This window comes from Ascaphus truei, chromosome 14 (genome assembly GCF_040206685.1).
Source record: "Ascaphus truei isolate aAscTru1 chromosome 14, aAscTru1.hap1, whole genome shotgun sequence".
Lineage (NCBI taxonomy): Eukaryota > Metazoa > Chordata > Amphibia > Anura > Ascaphidae > Ascaphus > Ascaphus truei.
This window is the reverse complement of record NC_134496.1, coordinates 57,798,788-57,821,308: the sequence shown is the minus strand read 5'-3', so window position 1 is coordinate 57,821,308 and position 22,521 is coordinate 57,798,788. Positions and strand designations below refer to the sequence as shown.

The following is a 22,521-nucleotide window of genomic DNA, read 5'->3' as shown; positions in this document are numbered from 1 at the left end:
GGGTCGGTTACGTGACTGCCAGAAGCCAATGGCAGTCTGTGACGTCGGCGCCGTGACGTGGCGCGCTAGCCCCGCCTCCCGCTCCGCCTCCAGGCCCGCCTCCCACCCGGCACACAAGCGCGCTCGGCGCTCATGCAGGGACAAGAAAAATCTCCTGCTTGAGTAGGAGAGCATGAGCGTCAGCGCTGCCCAGCGCCGCTCCTGCACCATGTCCCAGGCCTAAGAGTGCTGAATTAAAGCGTCTACTTGAAGAGACACTGGTTGTATGTATGCACAGGCTACAAGGACTTTGTCATCAATGGTCTCTTCAATCACGGCCGCATGTCGTGGCCGTGAACTGATGGAGAAGTAGCAAGCTTCTGTGCCTCATCTCCTGAGTACCAGATAACTGCCCCAAAGGCAAAAAGCAAGATTGCTGTTAGGAATGAGGATCACCTTAAAAGAAGACTTTGCTCTGTGTAAAACCTCAGACTAAATATGTGGTCTCTCTCCCTCGGCCTATGGCTATGACTCGAGGAAGTGGAGGGACTGGGCTTCTACCGTTGCTAGCCGTAGCTATACACACAGGAGTTGTGTGACCGGGTCTTTTCCACGTCTAAAGGCTTTACAGCTAGACAGGCTATTCTTGTAGAGTCCAGCTGGGAGCTGGTTAGTCTCCGCATGAGGCAATTAACAAGCTTCCACCTTGCTCATTAACAGACTTTATGAGCCTTCTTGACAACAGTCTAAGGTCTCTCTGATCCAGACACACACACACTGGACTGCTATAGAGAGGAGGCTGCGGTGGAGATCTCTCTGGCCGAGGAAGGTACTGGACACTGGGCCGCTATGGGGAGAAGCCTGCACTGGGACTCTTTCTTTCCCACACCCCTTCTAGTGAGACTGGAGGAAGCTGGGGCCCGAAAGGTAACTGACCCCCACCTAGAACAGTTTCTGTGATTGTTGTTGGTAATGGGCCCAGCCCCCCAACCCATAGATAAGGCGTAGTCCGGGCTCCCCATGGGAGTTAGGCCTGTTTTTGTTAGTTTTACTATAACCCTGTTTTTGCTGGACACAAGCTGTTTAAGGTTTGGTTAAGAAAGACCCTAGATTTTTTGTCTAAACCAAGTCTCCCTGTTTTAACCTCTGCACACATCTCCTACAGAGGTTTTTCGGTCAGTCGCAGTGGACTGCTCTGCGGCATATTGCATTTCCACCATAATGCCGTCGTCTCGAATGGCTGTTAACGCAGATTCGAGCTTTGATACCTTTTATGTATCTTCCTGTAGCAGGACGGCCTGTAGCCGAGGTCAGGGAACAGTCTACACATGTAGTTTCAGGATAAATGAAAACGTTCAGTGGCTTTATTTCTCCACAGCAACATAACATGCGGGTACACTGTCCCTTTCAGCAAATAAATCCTGCTCCACGTTGGGAGAAAACTGACTAACACAGCAGTCCTAGCTAGCAGGCTGGCTGGCTAAACCATACCCAAACCGTAAGAGTCTTTTTAAGCAGTCATGCAAACAAATTAAAGAAATCTTACTTTGGCTGCAGTAAGTAGTGTGCTGTATCCTTCTGGCTAGCAGCACATCTATGCATGTGCTCTCATCTCAGACAGCCAGCTACTGCTGGTAACAAGATCCTTATCTACCTTGCTGGCTCTCAGGTGTCAGCTTACATCCTGATTAGCTAGCTTCCACCTGAGTTAACCCTTATGAGTGCTTGATGAAGCACTCAGACATATGTTTCCCAGGCATAACTGATAGGGGTTGACTTCACCCTGTCACACTTCCTGTGTAGGTAACTATGATGCTCCTATTTCCTTTCTTCTGTCCCCACTGCAGGAAAAGGGTGTCTCCATTTCATGTACAATAAAAATTAAATTTAATTGATTAAATTATTAAAGATTATTTCCTTTGGAGATAGGTATTCTGGTCCGTTCTCTGGATAATGATAAACATTTTTGGGGGTCAAGTGTTGCCCCTCTGAATTGTGTAAAATGTTTTGAAAATTATGCACATTTAAATAAAATTCCAATGTCTCCCAGTGCATAAACTGTTTATGTATTAAAATTGCTAATTAAATACAAGGCATAACATTTAAAGTATTACTTTATTCATTGAAGGGATTACCTGATTTCTGGATTAACATGTAGTATTGTCATTACGATGTAGCAGGAAAAGGATATCCTCTCATTAGATTGTTAAAGAAACCGTCGGCACGCAGGAAACTGTGATTGCTAGATTTGTTATGGTAAACCCGTACTAATTTATTAGCTATTTGTTAGGATTAATGTTCCTTTACGTTCCTTACAAAGCTGAGCGAGTTTCTGATTTTAATTAACTGTGCATTAGAATTACACTTGAAATGTGAACCTTTTTCTGCTGGTTTTGTTTGTCCGTTCTTAGTTCTGATTCCCGGGCTCCCATGTTCGAATTCTTCATTGTTTCTTATGGCTCCTTTCACCCCCAAATGGAAGTGAAATACAAAACTGAAATCGGCCTATTGTTTGACCCTGCTTTTCATAGAGGAAGAAGGAATACATTTTAATGTTCCCTTTCAAATTGTAAGAAAAATATAAACTATGTTAAATTAACAGTGTGTATTTTGTAAAAATATGCAATATTTATTTTAATACCTTGCAACATGCAATATCATTTGACCTTTTTGCATTCACTGAACTTAAATGGTTTTCCCCAAAAAGTTATTTGTTTTGTACTTTTTAATGATGTTTTATAAACGGACAAGCTACTGAATGACTTCCTGAACTAAAAGAAGAGCCCTTAAGCATGAATCTTAATGTGCAGTGCTTTAGGTGTACCACAGACAGGTCTGTTTTAATTCTCCTGTTAAATTCAGTGCTGTTATGTCTTTTCAGATCCTGTTTGACCAAGCCCAACGGTCCATTAAAACCCAGCTTCAGACATTTGTTAAAGAGTAAGTACTTTTCTCCGCATTTGTCGAAGCTGAACCAATTAGTGAAATGTGCATCGAGTGAGGGCGACTCGTACGTCACAGACCTGTGACAATCTCCACAGGGGTATACACAGGGGTATACTGCTGGGCCTATGGGTGCATACAACAGAAGCGTCTTGAGCACACTGTAGCTGACACACATATTGCTACTAAGTTAGAAATGCATAGGGGCTTATTTAAACTTTATTAATGTGATGCCAACAGCAGACCTGAAGGAAGAAAAGGTTTCTGCTCAGGTATGGTAGGATCCCTGTGAATCACTACACCTTGGCTCTAAATAGTACTTAAAACAGAGAGAGACAAGAAAAAGCAACACAGGGCAGATTGCTCTGTTTTATAGCCCGAGCCTATAAGGGATCTTTACAATAGATTATCTTTGACCTATTCACATATCATTCTTTTTCTGTACTCATTGTAACTCCTGTATATTTGAGCTCTTTGCTTTACACTCCCACCAATAATTAATAACTTAATTTTTATTGGTAGAAGGAAATAGTCACAGGTACATATTGGAAGTCCACATTAGGATATACAATAGTGAAATCAGAAATACACATCATATATATCTATATCTCCCCAGGATATCCACTCTAGCTAGCTATGTCCTATATATCTCCCCAGGATATCCACTCTAGCTAGCTATGTCCTATATATCTCCCCAGGATATCCACTCTAGCTATGTCCTATATCTCCCCAGGATATCAACTCTAGCTATGTCTATATATCTTCCCAGGATATCAACTCTAGCTATGTCCTATATATCTCCCCAGGATATCAACTCTAGCTATGTCTATATATCTCCCCAGGATATCCACTCTAGCTATGTCTATATATCTCCCCAGGATATCCACTCTAGCTATGTCCTATATATCTCCCCAGGATATCCACTCTAGCTATGTCCTATATATCTCCCCAGGATATCCACTCTAGCTATGTCCTATATATCTCCCCAGGATATCCACTCTAGCTATGTCCATATATCTCCCCAGGATATCCACTCTAGCTAGCTATGTCTATATATCTCCCCAGGATATCCACTCTAGCTATGTCCTATATATCTACCCAGGATATCCACTCTAGCTATATCCTATATATCTCCCCAGGATATCCACTCTAGCTATGTCCTATATATCTCCCCAGGATATCCACTCTAGCTATGTCCTATATATCTCCCCAGGATATCCACTCTAGCTATATCCTATATATCTCCCCAGGATATCCACTCTAGCTAGCTATGTCTATATATCTCCCAAGGATATCCACTCTAGCTAGCTATGTCTATATATCTCCCCAGGATATCCACTCTAGCTATATCCTATATATCTCCCCAGGATATCAACTCTAGCTAGCTATGTCTATATATCTCCCCAGGATATCCACTCTAGCTAGCTATGTCTATATATCTCCCCAGGATATCCACTCTAGCTATGTCCTATATATCTCCCCAGGATATCCACTCTAGCTATGTCTATATATCTCCCCAGGATATCCACTCTAGCTATATCCTATATATCTCCCCAGGATATCCACTCTAGCTATGTCTATATATCTCCCCAGGATATCCACTCTAGCTATATCCTATATATCTCCCCAGGATATCCACTCTAGCTATGTCCTATATATCTCCCCAGGATATCCACTCTAGCTATGTCCTATATATCTCCCCAGGATATCCACTCTAGCTATGTCCTATATATCTCCCCAGGATATCCACTCTAGCTATGTCCTATATATCTCCCCAGGATATCCACTCTAGCTATGTCCATATATCTCCCCAGGATATCCACTCTAGCTAGCTATGTCTATATATCTCCCCAGGATATCCACTCTAGCTATGTCCTATATATCTACCCAGGATATCCACTCTAGCTATATCCTATATATCTCCCCAGGATATCCACTCTAGCTATGTCCTATATATCTCCCCAGGATATCCACTCTAGCTATGTCCTATATATCTCCCCAGGATATCCACTCTAGCTATATCCTATATATCTCCCCAGGATATCCACTCTAGCTAGCTATGTCTATATATCTCCCAAGGATATCCACTCTAGCTAGCTATGTCTATATATCTCCCCAGGATATCCACTCTAGCTATATCCTATATATCTCCCCAGGATATCAACTCTAGCTAGCTATGTCTATATATCTCCCCAGGATATCCACTCTAGCTAGCTATGTCTATATATCTCCCCAGGATATCCACTCTAGCTATGTCCTATATATCTCCCCAGGATATCCACTCTAGCTATGTCTATATATCTCCCCAGGATATCCACTCTAGCTATGTCCTATATATCTCCCCAGGATATCCACTCTAGCTATGTCCTATATATCTCCCCAGGATATCCACTCTAGCTATGTCTATATATCTCCCCAGGATATCCACTCTAGCTATGTCCTATATATCTCCCCAGGATATCCACTCTAGCTATGTCTATATATCTCCCCAGGATATCCACTCTAGCTATGTCCTATATATCTCCCCAGGATATCCACTCTAGCTAGCTATGTCCTATATATCTCCCCAGGATATCCACTCTAGCTATGTCCTATATATCTCCCCAGGATATCCACTCTAGCTATATCCTATATATCTCCCCAGGATATCCACTCTAGCTATGTCCTATATATCTCCCCAGGATATCCACTCTAGCTATATCCTATATATCTCCCCAGGATATCCACTCTAGCTATGTCTATATATCTCTCCAAGATATCCATGGTGAGGGGGGGTGCGGGGGGAGGAGAGAGATAGTGTTTAGAACAACTCGATAGTTATAAAAGTAATGAACACAGATTATACACCATTTGCCATACAGGTACACTTTGGTTTAAATCATTGCGGGTTGGCTACAGTGTGCTGGCTAGATTAGCTATGTGTAAATTTTAAAAAAAAATATTTGTGGAGGGAAATTTTCTAAATAAGCTGTGATCTTTTCCATTTTGGCTATATTCCAAAATTTGTTGACAAGGGGGTTGTCACAATTTTTCAGGGTTTTTGCCACGGTGCATTTGATGGCTATAAGTATATTTGCTTCCAATTTCGCCATGTTTTCATCTACATTTTCCATTGGTTTGTCCAGGAAGACAATAAATGGTTCTTTGGGTATATTTAAGTCGGTGATTGCCTCTATGAGGGCGAAAATGTAATTCAATAGATGGGTAATCCTGGGGCAGAGGACTCATGGGGCCGCAGTTCCTTCAGCATAAGGGCGAGGTGGGGTATCGCCTGACAGTTATCTAACCATTTCTCCAGATCTAGATCCTGGCCTATCTCCCTCTCCCATTAGGTCTTCTTTATGTCCTTTTTATAGTCACCCGGAACTAGAAGGCAGTAAACAGCAGAAGGGATTCCCTTGCTATTGGCCCCTAAATCACACAGGTCTTCAAATTGTTACATAGTAGATGAGGTTGAAAAAAGACATTTGTCCATCAAGTTCGCCCTATGCTAAACTTAGACCACAGATACTTTATCCTTTATCTGTACTTACAGTATATTGATACAGAGGAAGGCAAACAAAAAACCCAGGTGACAAATCATCCAATGATATCTCATAAAGGGAAAAATAAATTCTTTCTAGGCTCCAATAATTGTCAAATCAGATTACTCTCTGGATCAACATCCGTCCCATGTTTACTTATTTGGTATATCCCTGTATACCTTTCCTTTCTAAAAAGATAACCAACTTTTTTTTTTAAACAAATCTATTGTATCTGCCATCAGTCTCCATGGGTAATGAATTCCACATTTCACATTTTAACTGCCCTTACTGTAAATAACCCTTTCCTTTGTTGCTTGTGAAATCTCCTTTCCTTCAACCTTAAGGGATAACCCTGTGTCGTTTGTACTTCCCTTGGGATGAGTAGTTCTTTTGAAAGCTCCTTTTATTGACCCCGAATAGATTTGTATATAGTTATATACAGTGTTCGACAAACCTATACATTTGCTCGCCCCGGGCGAGTGGATTTAACCCCCGGGCGAGTAAATATTGGCCCAAGCAGCACACGTTTGGTACTAGGTGGCGAGTAGATTTTTTTGTGTGGCGAGTAGATTTTTTGGTGATTTGTCAACCACTGGTTATATACAATACAATTGTGTTTTGGAACTTGGGATTTTGTAGTTTATATAATGCCGAATTTGCCGGTAGTTTAGGAATACAGATTTCGGGATTCTAAACTTTTCCTGGAAAAGCAGAACTGCTCAACCATGCCTCGGGAAATAAAGTTGTCATGTGTGACCAGACCGGCCACCCTTCAGGTGTATGTTTGCTTATGTCCCTGACCGTTGATGACCCTAGGGTGGTCTAGAACAGGGGTCAGCAGTGTTAGGAGCTTTGCCAGATCGAAGGTTTTCTTGCTAATATCCCCATAGATTACAAGAATGTCTCATTATGGGGTGGCTTAAGATAGGGGATGGTCTCTGGGACCTTGGGATATAGCGTATATCTTATTGGAAGAGGGTTAGTGTAAACAAAATTTAAGTTGACCCATGTGTTAGTCCCTGACTCTGAATGCCAAAATACACGTTAGACTGCTTTTATAGTAGTTTTGAAATCTGGGGTTCTGCTAAACCTCCTCCCGACCTCCGTCTGTACATGTGTTGATATTTTTACCCTTGGTTTTGTATCGTTCTGGTTGAAGCTGTTAATCTTTCTGAAAATTTTGTAGGATGTTTCTGGACCTGTATGGGTAGGGTGTGGAGAAAATAGAGTAGTTTAGAAAAGGTGTTCATTTGTTACTGCTGCTATTCGTTGAATCGAGGAGATGGTATAGCTCCTCCATTCTCTTAGATCCCTAAAAAAATTCTTAAGCAGGTCATTATAGTCCGTCTTATAAAGTGAGGAAATATTCGGTGTAATAAAAATCCCTAGGTATTTTATACCATTCGTCATCCATATTAGTTGTAATGCAATTGCAGTCATTTCAGTGCTTGGGAATTATAAGGTTAAGCGCCACCGACTTGAGATTATTGATTTTGTAGCCTGAGGATTTTTTCCAAAGGATCCTAGGGTAGAGAAAAGATTAGGCAATGTCACCATTGGTTTTATTATTGCTAGGATGATGTAATTTGCATATAGGACTATTTTATGTTCGTTGGAAGAAGGAAGTTCAGAGCCAACTAGAGAGCTGAGCAGTGAAGACTTGTTGATTGCTGGAAGACAGAGAAAATTGAACCGAAAGCCAGGCTTGACACGCATATCCTGAGATGCATACGACAGACGCCACATCGGAGGGAGGTGGAAACAGCTGGAACACCACCTGAGATTACACAGTTGGAGAAGCTACAGCTGGGGGGATTTTTTTAATCAGCCGCCCAATCGACTGACATGTAAACAGAGTGTCTACGGAGGGATCTGGTGTCCTGCTTGGTCCAATATTGATCTGTCTGAATCTCATGTTTGTGAGTGAAATTGCCATAATGTTTAGTAAATATATTTTAATACTTTGACACATTACACTATTGGTCTCCCCTTCAATCCTTTGGTGTTTCGTTTTATGGTGTATTATTTGTAAGTGATGTTTGCCTTCCATATATTAATACTAGTAGTGCTCTTTGATAAAGCACCCTGTGCGTGAAACATGTCAGAGGATCTCTCAGGACTCTACCAGTATATTTTTTAATTAATAAACATTTTTCAAGTGGTCATTTCCGTCCAAGTTGCATTTGTCAGCTGTGAACCGGCTTCCTTTTTGGCGCACTCTTTTTGGGACAATGTTTGAACATATTGGAGGCCTGGCCATTCGCATTAATGATCGCTGATGGGTTTGAATACAGTATTTTATTAGCCATTGTAAATCTTTTTCCTAGTCCAAAGGACTCAAGTGTTGCAAACCTAAAGTTCCAGTTAATTCTGTCTAAGGCCTTTTCATCGTCTTAGAGTTGTGGGCTATCTGTGTCATGTTAATTATTCATCTAGTGTTGTCAAGAGCTTGGCGACCCGGGATTTATACCACCTGGTCCGAGTGATTCATGTCTGGTAGGTACACATCTGATGGATCTTTATCCTCTTTAGGGATCACTACTATATTTGTGATAGTCAGAGTTTGGGCATGCACCTCCCTGCACAACTTAATTGGACTGTCTAACCTGAGTGCTAGAATGGGCGAGAATATTTTATAGTAAATATTAGGTAGGCCGCCCTGTCCAGGGGACCTGTTGTTTTTAGTCCTTGATGGCCTGTATCACTACTTTCGAGGTGATAGGTTGGTCCAGAGCTAGTCTAGCTTTGTTGTGGAGTCTTGGGAGGGTAGGTCTCTTATTTTGAGATTGAGGAAGATTGTACAGTTCTATGTAGTGTTCCTCATCTTGTACAGATTTTTTTTTGGGGGGGGGGAGAGTCTACTGACATGTTCCATCTTTACGTTTGATCATGGAGATGTCCAATTGTTTCATTTTGTTTAGCTTCCTAGCCAACAGGCTGCCTGTCTTATTGCCTTCTGCATGAAATCTTTGCCTCAACCATTGTAGAAACCTCTCTCCGTTAGTTCATTAAGTAGTAGGTTAACTCGCCTCTAACCGCTATCATTTTACTTTGTGACTTATGTGGGGATAGTTTGTTGTATTTCTAAATTGGACTGCTCTTTTTTGTGAGCGATTAGATTTGTGCTGCTCTGGCCTTTTTGTTATTAATTTGGAAATATGTAGATAATTCTTCCCTACTTTTGTCAACTGTTAAGGTATTGCTTAGCATGGATTTGATTAATCTCCAGTAATGTGCTCTTTGGGGTAGAAAGAGGCATTTTAATTTCACGAGGGGCATGATCTGACCAGGTAATAGTGTCACCAAATAGTGATTTGTTGATTAAATATAGTCTATTCTCGAGTAACTGTTGTGTACTGATGAGAAGGCAGTGTCTCTATCTCTTGGGTGGAGATCGTGCCAAGCATCTAGGAGAAGCGTTTAACGAGCATGCCAAGATTTTAGAGTCTAATACATTTTGGCTATCCGTGTTTGTCGTGTTTTTACTAGACCTATGTAAATCTGGATGCACTAAAGCGTTCAGGTCTCTAGTCAGAATTACTTCCCCTACTTTATTGTCTGCTAAATTTATTTATTTAATTTTCTTCACTGTTGCATCTGTGTCCTCAACATACACATCTGAATATCAAATATGAACACATAACGCCTATTTTTGCATGAGAAGCAGATATCTGAGATTATATATTTGATTTGTGTAATTGCAACAGTTGCAAATATCTATTTGTCATTCTTGCAAAGTGCAGTCATTCCCTGAATATTCATATTTTTCAAACTACCGAATTTTTGGAGCTCCTTCTTAGATCCGCACTCTGGTATTTGCAGACCCCCCTCCACTAATCTCCTTCAATGTACATTTTAAAAAGGTCCTGTTTTGCTAGTCAGGGAAGCCATATTTCAATCCCCCCACTTGCAAAACCAGATATCCTTTATCCTTAGATCAGCACATAAAACTAAGCATGGACAGCGGTTTGTCATTTTTAAGACCATTTGTAACCAATGTTAACATCTCATGTGCCAGATTGAGTAAAATTCTTAATATCTTCTGCCATATTTAGTAACGTAATATTGCTGTTTTATCATATTGTTTTTTTTTTCTCAAAAGGCAATGGGGGGGGGGGCTGCTTTAGGGTTGCAGTCCTAGTAATTATTGCATGCTCTTTCATTAGCATCTAAATAAAATGTAAACCCTTCCTATGGAGGAAGGGGGCATAGAGAGATAGTGGTTCTAAGATGGGAAGAATTTCTAGAAAAGTTGTCTTTTGCTTGTAGGAGTTGATACACCTTAAATTACTTCTTGAACTCTGTAGCAACATTAAGTCGCTAAGAAGAACTGTCGTCTGTGTTACACCATTTGATCCAACACCTCATTTTAAAGCCCTTCCAGGGAATAACATGAACACCAGACTCTGACAGTTTTGGTGAACCCTGATAGATAAAATACTACCTGCAATTTACAGACGTCATCATTGCTAACCAACAACTCTTCATTACAGGGATCTTAGAAAGTTCAAAGATGCTAAAAAACAATTTGATAAGGTGACCGAAGAGAAAGAAAATGCACTAGTGAAAAATGCGCAGGTGCAAAGAACGAAACAACATGAAGTGGAAGAAGCTACAAATATCCTCACAGCAACACGGAAATGCTTCCGGCACATAGCTTTGGACTATGTTCTGCAGGTAACACATACATGAAGCACGTGTGTAATTCTCCTTGCCTATTATTCTTGATTGCGCTAGTAACCGTGATATATGTAGCGGGTTAACATGTGGTCGCTTTTAAAACAGAGCAGATCAGTGGGAGAATTTTTGAACGTTTATCTGGGCGATGTTTGCAGGTATTGTGACCTGAACCTTTTGGGTGGGTCTTAAAGTAACAGTTCAAGCAATATCCTACAGATGCAGCGGCCGTTATTCGAACAAATCACTGCCGTTTTCGTGAACTCTGCTGTATTCCACGCGGCATTAACGCGGCCAATCGGCACACGTGTTTATCGCGGTTGCTTTGTTTGAATTTTAGGGGTTCTCTTTCTTTGTGTGCAATGAAATGAATGAATTGTAATGTGTACAGTACTGTGCTACTGTGTTACTGTGCTACTGTGTCAATTTCAGGTGTTTAAAAACCAGAACACTAAAATGCCATTTTCTGCACTCGGATATAAAGGCGGTACGGTTGGAAGAAATCACGCGCCATGACTTGGGTATTCCGAGGTTTACAACGCGTGAAGTGTTAGATTAACGGCCGCTGCATCTGTACATGTTTTTTTTAAATCAGTTCTGTACTATGAGAAAATAATTGTAGCACTAAAAATAAAAAAATGTTTTAAAGACATTTTTAATGTAGGAAGCATTTCTAAAGTGACAGCCCCGTCCCCTTCTGATCGACTCTGCCTCTTGTGCTGCGTCCTCTCTCTAGCAGTGCACCAATTGTATCTAGTAACTGCCCAGTCACATAATATTGCGGGACTACATTGTCCACAATGCTGTGCAAGAACATTTAAATAACCTGAGTAATCGATCGATTACAGGAGAACGGATCGATCTGCAACTTAGCTAATCACTTGTCAGTGTGCAGATTGTATTGATGCACATATTTAAAAAAATAAAAATAAACGGCAGCTTTAACTGCATTTTATTTGCAAACAAAGGGACATATACGTATACCTTTATATAGCGCCATCCAGGCACACAGCGCTTTGCAACAGTAACACACGTCACATAATATTATAACACACAATGGCAATAAGTGCTTCAGACATAAAGCCATAGGAATATGCGTCCCTGCCGAAGAGCGTGCAATCCTGGCCTTTCTACAATTATTCCAACGGAACTAGACCGCGCTGGTGTTTTAAACCGATCCCTGTTACATTGGCCCACCTTGTTGGAGTAGTTTTTCATGTGATTTAACACTAGTCCTTTTGTTACAAATTCAATTCAAGTTAAATGTTTGCTTGATTTTAAATGGCTGTAGGTATGTCAGTGACACATAAGGGGATGTGTTGATTGTTTACTCCACCAGTTGTATGTCTTAGACCGCAGGGGTGCGCAAACTGGGGGGTGCAAGATTTTCCAGGGAGGGGTGCGGCGATAAGAGGCGTGAGGCCTCTGCAACTTCCCTTCCCTTGTATTCGGCAACGCAGTGTCAAATGATGCTGCGGGGTCACGTTGCCATGGCAATGTGACATCACATGACCTAGCACGGTCATTTGATGCCGGAGACATTGTGGGGGAGGGCAGGCAGGGGGGCGCAGACTGAAAAGTGTGCGCACCCCTGTCTTAGAGGACAGATAACTTTAATGTGCTGACTTATTTATTTTTTCTAAACTCCTCTAGTTTATTGGTGATGAAGATGCATTGGATTAATGGGTCTTTACATCACAATCTCCAGCAAAGTACTGAGCAGTGGGAACTGTAGGGTCGCTTCTGTGTGTGCATCTTGTTACCTTGCTATACCTAACCCTAAGGATGATCCTAGACTAACTCGTCCTACTGCCACAAAATATAAAGACTTCCTATTTAGTTTGGAGTAGAGATGCTATGCAAATGCTTTCAATACTTTAATTGCTTTTCCAGTAGGTGACTTCCATGGTAATTCATGACTCTCTTGCTCTGTCTGCAGATCAATGTTCTTCAATCAAAAAGAAGGTCTGAAATTTTAAAATCTGTAAGTACTATACTTAAATTCTAATAGCTATAAAGTGTAGATTTGTTACAGGTTTGCATGAACCACCAAGAGTTCTTCATGGATAAGTGTGTGTGTGTGTGTGTGTGTGTGTGTGTGTGTGTGTGTGTGTGTGTGTGTGTGTGTGTGTGTGTGTGTGTGAGCGTGCGTGTGTCGTGCATTTTGTGTCCTGGCATCTGAAATGAAGCATAAACAAAATGCAGACAAGTTGTGACTTTTATGCTTAATGGACAATTAGGGCTTTTTTGGTCGATCCCATTTTGAAACCCTCTAGGTCTAAAGCGATGGCCATTTCTCTTGCTTCCTAATTCTGGCTTTCTGTGATATGAAGCCAATGATTTGAAAGATGCTGTATGTTAATTTTTGAGTACTTCTGAGTCCAAGACCTCCTGTTATCCAAGCTACAGCTTTTATTGATTAAACGCTTCCATGGGCCCAAGGTAGAGTATGTTAGAGGTCAGTAAGATATCTGATACTGCGTAAGTTGTTCAAGTGAATGATTTAGCACTTTATTCTTGTGCTTTATTTGGCAACTGCAACTGGCAGTCCCGGGGTTTGTGGGAATAATTGAGCTGTTAGGTTTGTGTGATATACATATCCTGTGAGTGCTCAGAAATTACAGGCGTATTTTGTGTGTTAAATGAAGTTATTTAGAATATTGTTGAAATAATCAGAATCATAAGAAATATGGATATATGTCAAAACTGCCATTTGATGCTGATGGAGTTAGATTATTGCTGAAAGGTTATACATCATCTTTCTTTCAAGCATTCACTACTTTGTCCTCGTGCCTCTTAAAAGTATTAGACTGCCCACATAATAGTGTCACGTGGTCTCCGCACACTCATAGACACCCGGCACTTTCTATTTGTAGCTTATTTTTTGTTACACTCTTGCTGATTTGCTTTTAGCGAAGGGTCCCTAGTACTGTATGTAGAAGTTATCTGAGTGATAACACACCATTTGCTTTAGTGATCTGCTGCTGTATTTCTCCTTTTTCGTTGCATACCATATGCATTTATTTTATTTCAAAATACTTGTTTTCAAAATGGTTGTACTTTTTCTAATTTAGTGCATTCTTGGCTACTTGACTAATAAAGAAGTGTAACTATTTAGGTTAAGTACATTAATGGCCCGTTATTGCAAAATACAAAACGCTCACAATTGAATGAAAATACATATTGAGAAGATATGGCTTATGAGCAGGCAACATTTTTACGCACAAAGCCACTCTACCTCTCTCTCTCTACAGCTCTCTCTACAGCTCTCTCTCCCTATACCTCTCTCTCCCTATACCTCTATACCTCTCTCTCCCTATACCTCTATACCACTCTCTCCCTATACCTCTATACCCCTCTCTCCCTATACCTCTCTCTCCCTATACCTCTATACCTCTCTCTCCCTATACCTCTATACCTCTCTCTCCCTATACCTCTATACCTCTCTCTCCCTATACCTCTCTCTCTCTATACCTCTCTCTCCCTATACCTCTATACCTCTCTCTCCCTATACCTCTATACCTCTCTCTCCCTATACCTCTATACCTCTCTCTACTACCTCTCTCTCTCTACAGCTCTCTCCCTATACCTCTCTCTCCCTATACCTCTATATCTCTCTCTCCCTATACCTCTCTCTCCCTATACCTCTATACCTCTCTCTCCCTATACCTCTATACCTCTCTCTCCCTATACCTCTATACCTCTCTCTCCCTATACCTCTATACCTCTCTCTTTCCCTCCCCCTCTTTTCCTCCTCCCTCTCTCTACCTCTCCCTCTATACCTCTCCCTCCCTCTCTATACTACGCGCTCTCCCTCCTCCCTCCCCTCGGTTACAATAATTGCAGAACAGTTTCTTAAAAAACAGGATAAAACAAAAATCCCTATACAGAACATTACCATGTCATAGGTTTTTCCCCAGAGAGGGCCCTAAAAGGGCGTAGGAAGATCAAAATTCACGTGTTGAATCTAGTGATGTGCCGAGTACCCGGCGGATTTTCAGCTACCCGGAAATTACCCGGACCCGGCAACTGAGAAGTGTGCCCGTTGCCGGGTAATGTCACGGTAGCTGAAAAATACATCATCACTTACCTGCTGTCAGTGACGGAAGGCGAGGAAGACCCGTGAGGAAGCCCGCGGCAACATCTAGGCAGGTCAGCAGCGGTCCTGTGGCGATGGCAGCATCAGCATTCTGTGTTCAGCCCGCGCGGGAGCTGCAGGACTCCATAGCAGTGTGAGCTGGGGAACCATGTGACAGCCGGCTGTCCAATAGGAACGCTTCTGCTCCTGCCACCTGGTTCCTCAGCTCACACCACTATGGAGTCCTGCAGCTCCCGCGCGGGCTGAACACAGAATGCTGATGCTGCCATCGCCACAGGACCGCTGCTGACCTGCCTAGATGTCGCCGCGGGCTTCCTCCACCCCCAGGTAAGTGTCAACCGGGTACCCGTTACCCAGTTTTTAAAAATATTAGGACCCGGTCCAACACTAGTTGAATCCCAAAACACACCACCTGACTTATAAAGTTGGTCTTTTTATTCTAACTTCTGTGACGGTAGAGATAAATATGGCTGCTGTTAAAAAAGGTCAAGCCTGCCATTACCCCTACCTGTCAATAAGTGTGTGCGTGCGTGCGTGTGCGTGCGTGTGCGTGCGTGTGCGTGCGTGTGCATCCAGCACTTCAGGGACAAGAGGTTGACTTTAAGGTCAGTTAGAAACCTGCAGAGCTGTCTGTGACCTTTCCATGTAACTCTTTATGTTGCTCTTTATAATGTTGCATTTCTACCCACCAATCGGGCTGGGCGCTCGCCAGCACCGGGCCCTGAATGTGCAACTTGGTGGGTTAAGGGTATAAACAGGTGGGGAGGGAGACCCCTAGCAGTTCAGTTTAGCTCAGTTCAGAGCTAGAAGAGTTGCAGAAGTTTGCTATAACTATGGGAAGCTGCACCGTCCCCTGCTGTGCGGGTGCCACTCCTGTGCGGGTGCCACTCCTGTGCGGGTGCCACGCCTGTGCTGGTGCCACTCCTGTGCGGGTGCCACGCCTGGAATCAAGTTCAGAGCACATTGCAGGGGGAAGATCAGGGAATATCTCCAGGGTGGTCCCTGCACCTAGAACTATAGGTTACCCCAGTATTCCCCAGTTGGGTATGTTGTCTGTGTATCTGTATTGTTGTGGATTAATGTTTTCCATGAAATTAATTTTATAAACTCTTGTGTTTCTGTCGGGTGATATTGATCCCTGGTATTAGTCCTGGTCTCCCGTGAAAACTTCCCTTCAGTCAGAACACAAGAAGTCCATCCTTGTTGTAAATCAGCTACTGGGTAGACCTTTTATGCCTTAGAGCAGGGGTGCGCAAGCTTCTCCCTGCGCCCCACTGCCTGCTCTCACCCAATGCTCGCCCCTCCCCCCCCCCCGATCGGCTCAGGCGTCAAATGATGTGTTGCCATGGCGACGCGTTGCTGAAAAGTTGCGGTAAGTAAAGTTACAGAGGTCTCGCGCGATCCATGACATTTAATTTAAATGCCTTTGGGGAAGTGTGGGGCCTCTGTAACCGCCATGCGCCCTCCAGTTTGTGCACCCCTGCCTTAGAGAAAAACAAAACTCCTTTGGCGTTTAAAAGTCTTGACTGAATATAGCAACACTCATAACTTCATTTCTCTGATTTATTTATAAAATGTTTTACGAGGAAGTAATATGTTGAGTTACCTCTCGTTTTCATGTATGTCCTGGGCATACTTAGATACCATCTTCACGTTTGCATCCGTGTTCTCCACACGCACGCTTGCACCTACATTTTGACAGCCCAGCCTAACGTCTATTTTCCCTGGAGAAAATTGTCTGTCGTTGGCACATCTTGCCCATATAGTGTATAATTGCAACGGTGGTAGATATTTGGTTGTTATTCTTATGGATCGCTCTCGGGCTCATAATTTCTTATATTTAATAAAGTCCTCAAACTTAAAGCTGCAGTTCAGTCTTTTTTTTAATTTTATTTATTTTTTTACTTCAATAGTTTTATGTGTGCAATCTCTAATTACCTAAAGAACTGTATAGCTGCAGGTCAATTCGTTCTCCATGTATTGATAGGTCGAAATTTGGTGACATAATTAGTGAAGGGATCTGTTTATATTCTGCTTGTCTGTCAGTGGAAGCTCATGAATATTCATGAGCACTCCTGCACTGACATGTGCTAGAGGGAGGGCAGGGCTGACAAAGGGGTGTGCCAGGGCGTGTGACAGGACATGAAGGGGCAGTGCCTTAGCAAATGGCTGTTAAAATAGAATACAAGAAAATTGGTCTTTCAAAGTTGTTTTTTTTAAAACAAAATACTTTTAGCATTTTCTTTCTTACTATGAACTGATTTATTAAAAAAAAAACACATGCAGGATATTGACTGAACTGCAGCTTTAAGTGGTGACCTGTTTGTCACCCATCTCTCAGAATGCCCAAGTGATCATTCAAGACTGTCACAGTTTTCTTTGAAATTGGCTTGTTTATAAATATGTCAAGAGCGCCATCATTTAATCCCTTCTCTGGCAAAACAAATGCCCTTATCTCTAGATTCTATCATACAACACATGGTACTTTTAGTGGCCATAAGTGATAACCCACCAATTAAGCACTCTGAAGATCTGCACAGACTCAGAAAGTCTTGACATTTCATAAACCCAATATATTGTATTTTTAAGGCAAATGGTAACCACATTAACCCCTAAAGCACCAGATTTACTAAAATACTTAATATCTCATGATATTATCATGACACACACGTTACAATGAGAATGTTTGTGTTGGCACTGATTTTAACCTTGGACTTGTACTTTCAGATTGCTGCATTTTTGTTTATTTGAAGAAGAAAAATGGTATCAAATTAGAGACCATTAAAACAGAAAAACGTATTTCACAATCCTGTTTGCACATATTTAGGAAAGTAATTATATTTGAAATCCCTACAATCCATAAATTTAAATTTCCACAAAGTTTTAGAAGAAAGAAGAAAAAGCTTTACCGTTCTGTAAGCAACAAATGCGAACTTGTCTATTCTGAATGTTGTATCAATTCTTCCTACACGATTGTTCATCTGTTACCTCCAATAAATGTAAAATGTAGCAGTCAAACTATTATTAAAAACATTCAAACCACTTTGGGGAAACAAATCATGTGCTCCTATCATTTTCTGTCTATTAGCAGCTGTCTGCAAATGTATATACACAGAACATGAGTAGAGAATACAAGTAATTGTTACGTCCAGTGTTCATGGAAAGGTATAAAGGGGAGCTTTGGAATGCCTTTTATACATGACAAATATAAGTATAGGGCAGAGAATTTATAAACGTAATCTTTACAACACGTTTTAAGAGGGTGCTTTGTTCGTCTGTTCATTTAAGTGGCCTGATTCCGTGCACGTTCATATCCATGGGGGTTTTAATGGTGCTGTAATGACTGAAAATATTCTCTGCCCTTTTGATTTAAGAAGGGCTTATTGATTTCTGGGCTGCATAAAGGGACTGCCTTGTATTCGTGGAGACAAGGTGAGCTGCTTCACAAATGAAACCAGGTGCTTTTGTTTTATTTTACAAGAGCTGGTTAGTAATGTGGAGATTGTAATCCTATTTTTCTTTTAGTAACACATCGGGGAAAACTGCAAGCGGCTCTGCTAGTTGAATGGAAGGCGTTTAAATTTTTTTTTATATATATATATATATTTGACCTTTTAAGCGGTTATGGTCTTGTTTCTCTAAACTTATGTTTTCAAGTAACTGAGAATGTACCATGTTTAAATGTTGCTAGCTCATTAAATGCTGGTTCTGTGCCGTCCGTGGGAGAAGCCCTGTCACTGGTATCCATGCATTGCCAGAAATGGTGTGTGTATTACCAGGAATGGTTAAATACTGACCAGAGTTAAAAACAGATTTGATCAATTCTAGAACTGCAGATGGGTACATTTCTGTTGAAGTTGTGCATTTGGGTTTTGATTTGGAAGGGAGATGGGAGCATTACTTGCTGAATGTGCCTGATGCTGTTTTTATGAGTTCTTTGCAGAGTTTAGGTCTCACTTTTCAGCAACTTATTTCATAACACGCAAGGCATATGTTTTTAACTACATTAAGTATTTGTTCTTTTTTTGTAACCAATTCTGTTTCTTTTTTTTCAATCACAGATGCTCTCCTTTATGTATGCCCATCTGGCCTTCTTCCATCAGGGCTATGATCTTTTCAGTGAACTAGAGCCATATATGAAGACATTGGGTGCAGAGGTAAATACTGTACAATCTTATTCTCCCGTTTCCTGTGAGGTCGGCACTAGGAGGATGCTGATGCATTTCTTTTTGTTGCTAAACAGAAATAAGCATAACAGTTCAGTAAAACCAATAAATACTCGAGCACAACATGAAATTAAACACAGAATTGTCGGTGCAGAAACTGCATGTTTGAACCTAAACTAAGACACCGAGCGAAGATTGCACCCTCTTTTTTTGTAAAAGTAAGAAACTGCTGCTTTGCACAGAACAAAGTCCGATGAACATTGTCCCACCAAAAGATACAGCAGTTGATACCAACCACCGACCCCATATGCAGGAACAGGGAAACCTTCACTATAGAAAAGGTCTCTGCTCTTAGTCTTTGCTAAGGGAACAAGTTTGGGTCATTCACAATAGATCTGCAAAGATTTATTTATTTATAAAATATTTTACCAGGAAGTAATACATTGAGAGTTACCTCTCGTTTTCAAGTATGTCCTGGGCACAGAGTAAAACAAATAATACATGGTTACAAGTACATTTACATAAATGAACAAGGTATACATTATATACAAGACATTGCGTGCACAGTTAAAGAAAATATATATTATGAGCGTATGAAACAGTTACAGACCAGATTAAAGTGTGAGACAGCCTTAGATTTGAAAGAACTTAAGCTGGTGGTGGATATGAGAGTCTCTGGTAGGTTGTTCCAGTTTTGGGGTGCACGGAAGGAGAAGGAGGAACGTCCGGATACTTTGTTGAGCCTTGGGACCATGAATAGTCTTTTGGAGTCTGATCTCAGGTGATAGGTGCTGCATGTGGTAGGGGTGAGGAGCTTGTTCAGGTAGCTGGGAAGCTTGCCCAGAAAGTATTTGAGGGTGAGACAGGAAAGGTGAACTTTGCGCCTAGACTCTAGTGATGACCAATCTAGTTCTTTGAGCATTTCGCAGTGATGTGTGTTGTAGTTGCATTGGAGAACAAAACGAGAAATTGAGTTGTAGAGGGTGTCAAGTTTGCTAAGGTGGGTTTGAGGAGCCGAGCCATATACTATGTCTCCATAGTCAATAATTGGCATTAGCATTTGCTGTGCAATACGCTTTCTGACCAGGAGACTTAGGTAGGATTTGTTCCTGTAAAGTACCCCTAGTTTGGCATAGGTCTTGGTTGTCAGGGTATCAATGTGCATCCCGAATGTTAAGTGGGAGTCAAACCATAAGCCCAGGTATTTAAAACTAGTGACAGGTGTTAGGGTGGTGTTAGCGTTGGTTCTAATCAGGAGCTCAGTCACTGGAAGCTTTACAAATTTAGTCTTGGTCCCAAATACCATTGTTACAGTCTTGTCAGTGTTTAAAAACAGTTTGTTTTGGGAAATCCAGTTTTCGAGTCTCAAAACGTCAGACTGAAGTGTGTGTTGAAGGTCAGAGAGGCTATGGCTGTGTGCATATAGGATTGTGTCATCTGCATAGATGTGTATTGAGGCTTCCTTACAAGCTGTGGGAAGATCATTAATGAACACTGAGAAGAGTAGGGGCCCCAGAACAGAGCCTTGCGGGACACCACAGGTGATATCCAGGGGTTGGAGTTAGAGCCTGAGATGGACACATGTTGGGATCTTCCTGATAGGTAGGACTGAAACCAGTTTAAAGCATGTTTCCCTATTCCAGAGCTCTGGAGTTTGTTAAGCAGGATAACATGATCAACTCTGTCAAAAGCCTTTGCAAAATCTAGGAATACTGCACCAATGAGTTGTCCCCGTTCCATTCCACACTGGATTTCATTGCAAACTTTTAGCAGGGTAGTTACGGTGGAGTGTTTGGGACGAAACCCAGACTGGAATTGGCTAGTGAAATGTGCCTTGGTGTAGAAATCGCTTAATTGGGAGTGGACACATTTTTCCATAACTTTGGATAGAATTGGGAGAAGTGAGATTGGCCTGTAGTTTGAGACAGTGTTTTTGTCCCCACTTTTGAAGATTGGGACAACTCTGGCAGTTTTCCAGGTCTTATGGATATGGCCCGCAGACAGGATAGAGTTGACTATGGACGCAATTGGTTTGGCAATGGCTGGGGCACCAAGTCGTAGGAACCTAGATTGTAGTAAGTCGGGTCCACATTGGCTGCTTAGTTTTAGTTTGAGGAGCGCTTGTGTAATCTCCTCTTCAGATACTGTGCTAAATTGAAAATTGTGGGCAGTGTTGGGAGGGGGTGGGACTGTAGGGATACTCCCAGGATGAGATTCAGGTTTGTGGTTTGGGCTGCGTTTCGCTAATAAGTTAGTGGCACACCCCACAAAGTAATCATTGAATGCATTTGCAATGTCAGTGGGGTTTGTCAGAGTAATATCCCCCTTAGTGATATTACTTGGTTGTTGATGGTTAGGAGGCTGGAATATATTGTTGATAACCTTCCAGAAGTTAGCTGGGTTTGATGTATTCTGGTGTAGATTGTCAGAGTAATATTGTGCTTTTGCATGCCTTGTTTGCCTTGTGCACATGTTCCGCATGCATCTGTAGTGATTGAGATCCTTGGTAGTGCCAGTTACTTTGTAGCTTTTCCACAAGGTATCCCTGAACTGGTAGAGTGCTATAAGGTCAGTTGTAACCCATGGAAGGTGGGCCCCCCGTACCCTTATTTTGCGTAGTGGAGCATGGGTATCGCAGAGTGTTAAGAACTCGGATTGGAAATAGTCGAGCGCAGAATCGGGGTCGGGAATTAAATCGATTCTGTGCCATGGGCAGTTGGTAAGGTCATCCAGAAACTGTTGTGGGTTAAAGTTTTTAAATGTTCTAGTGAGGAGAACTTTAGGGATTGATTGGGGCGGTTTAATTTTCCTTACACAGTACACTATTGCATGGTCACTGAAAATGTCAGGAAGGATGCCAGAGGATTGGATTCTGCTGGGGTTTGAGGAGAGAATCCAGTCTAGCAAGGAATGGTTATGCGATTTCAGGTTTATCCGTGTGGGTTGGGAAATGAATTGCGATAGGTTAAGTGACTTGAGTTGTATCTGGATTTTGTGGTTTTTAGGGTCAAGCCAATTGAAGTTGAAATCCCCTAGAACTAGCAGCTCACTCTTATCATTCAGAGAGGAAATGGAGCCAAGAAATTGGGTGATATCAGTAAGGGATTGTAGGGGGGCTTTAGGGGGGCTTTAG

General features: G+C 41.8%; 1 protein-coding gene across 4 annotated transcripts in view; it reads left to right on the top strand.

Moving 5' to 3' along the window:
• Positions 1 to 22,521, top strand: part of ACAP2 (ArfGAP with coiled-coil, ankyrin repeat and PH domains 2) — a 127,862-nt gene that overhangs the window by 56,625 nt on the left and 48,716 nt on the right. For all 4 annotated transcript variants that reach the window (XM_075571112.1, XM_075571110.1, XM_075571109.1 and 1 more), the window contains 4 exons: positions 2,861 to 2,919; positions 10,940 to 11,123; positions 13,063 to 13,107; positions 19,284 to 19,379. In XM_075571112.1, coding sequence (XP_075427227.1) covers positions 2,861 to 2,919; positions 10,940 to 11,123; positions 13,063 to 13,107; positions 19,284 to 19,379 — 384 coding nt within the window. The remainder of the gene's footprint in view (positions 1 to 2,860; positions 2,920 to 10,939; positions 11,124 to 13,062; positions 13,108 to 19,283; positions 19,380 to 22,521) is intronic.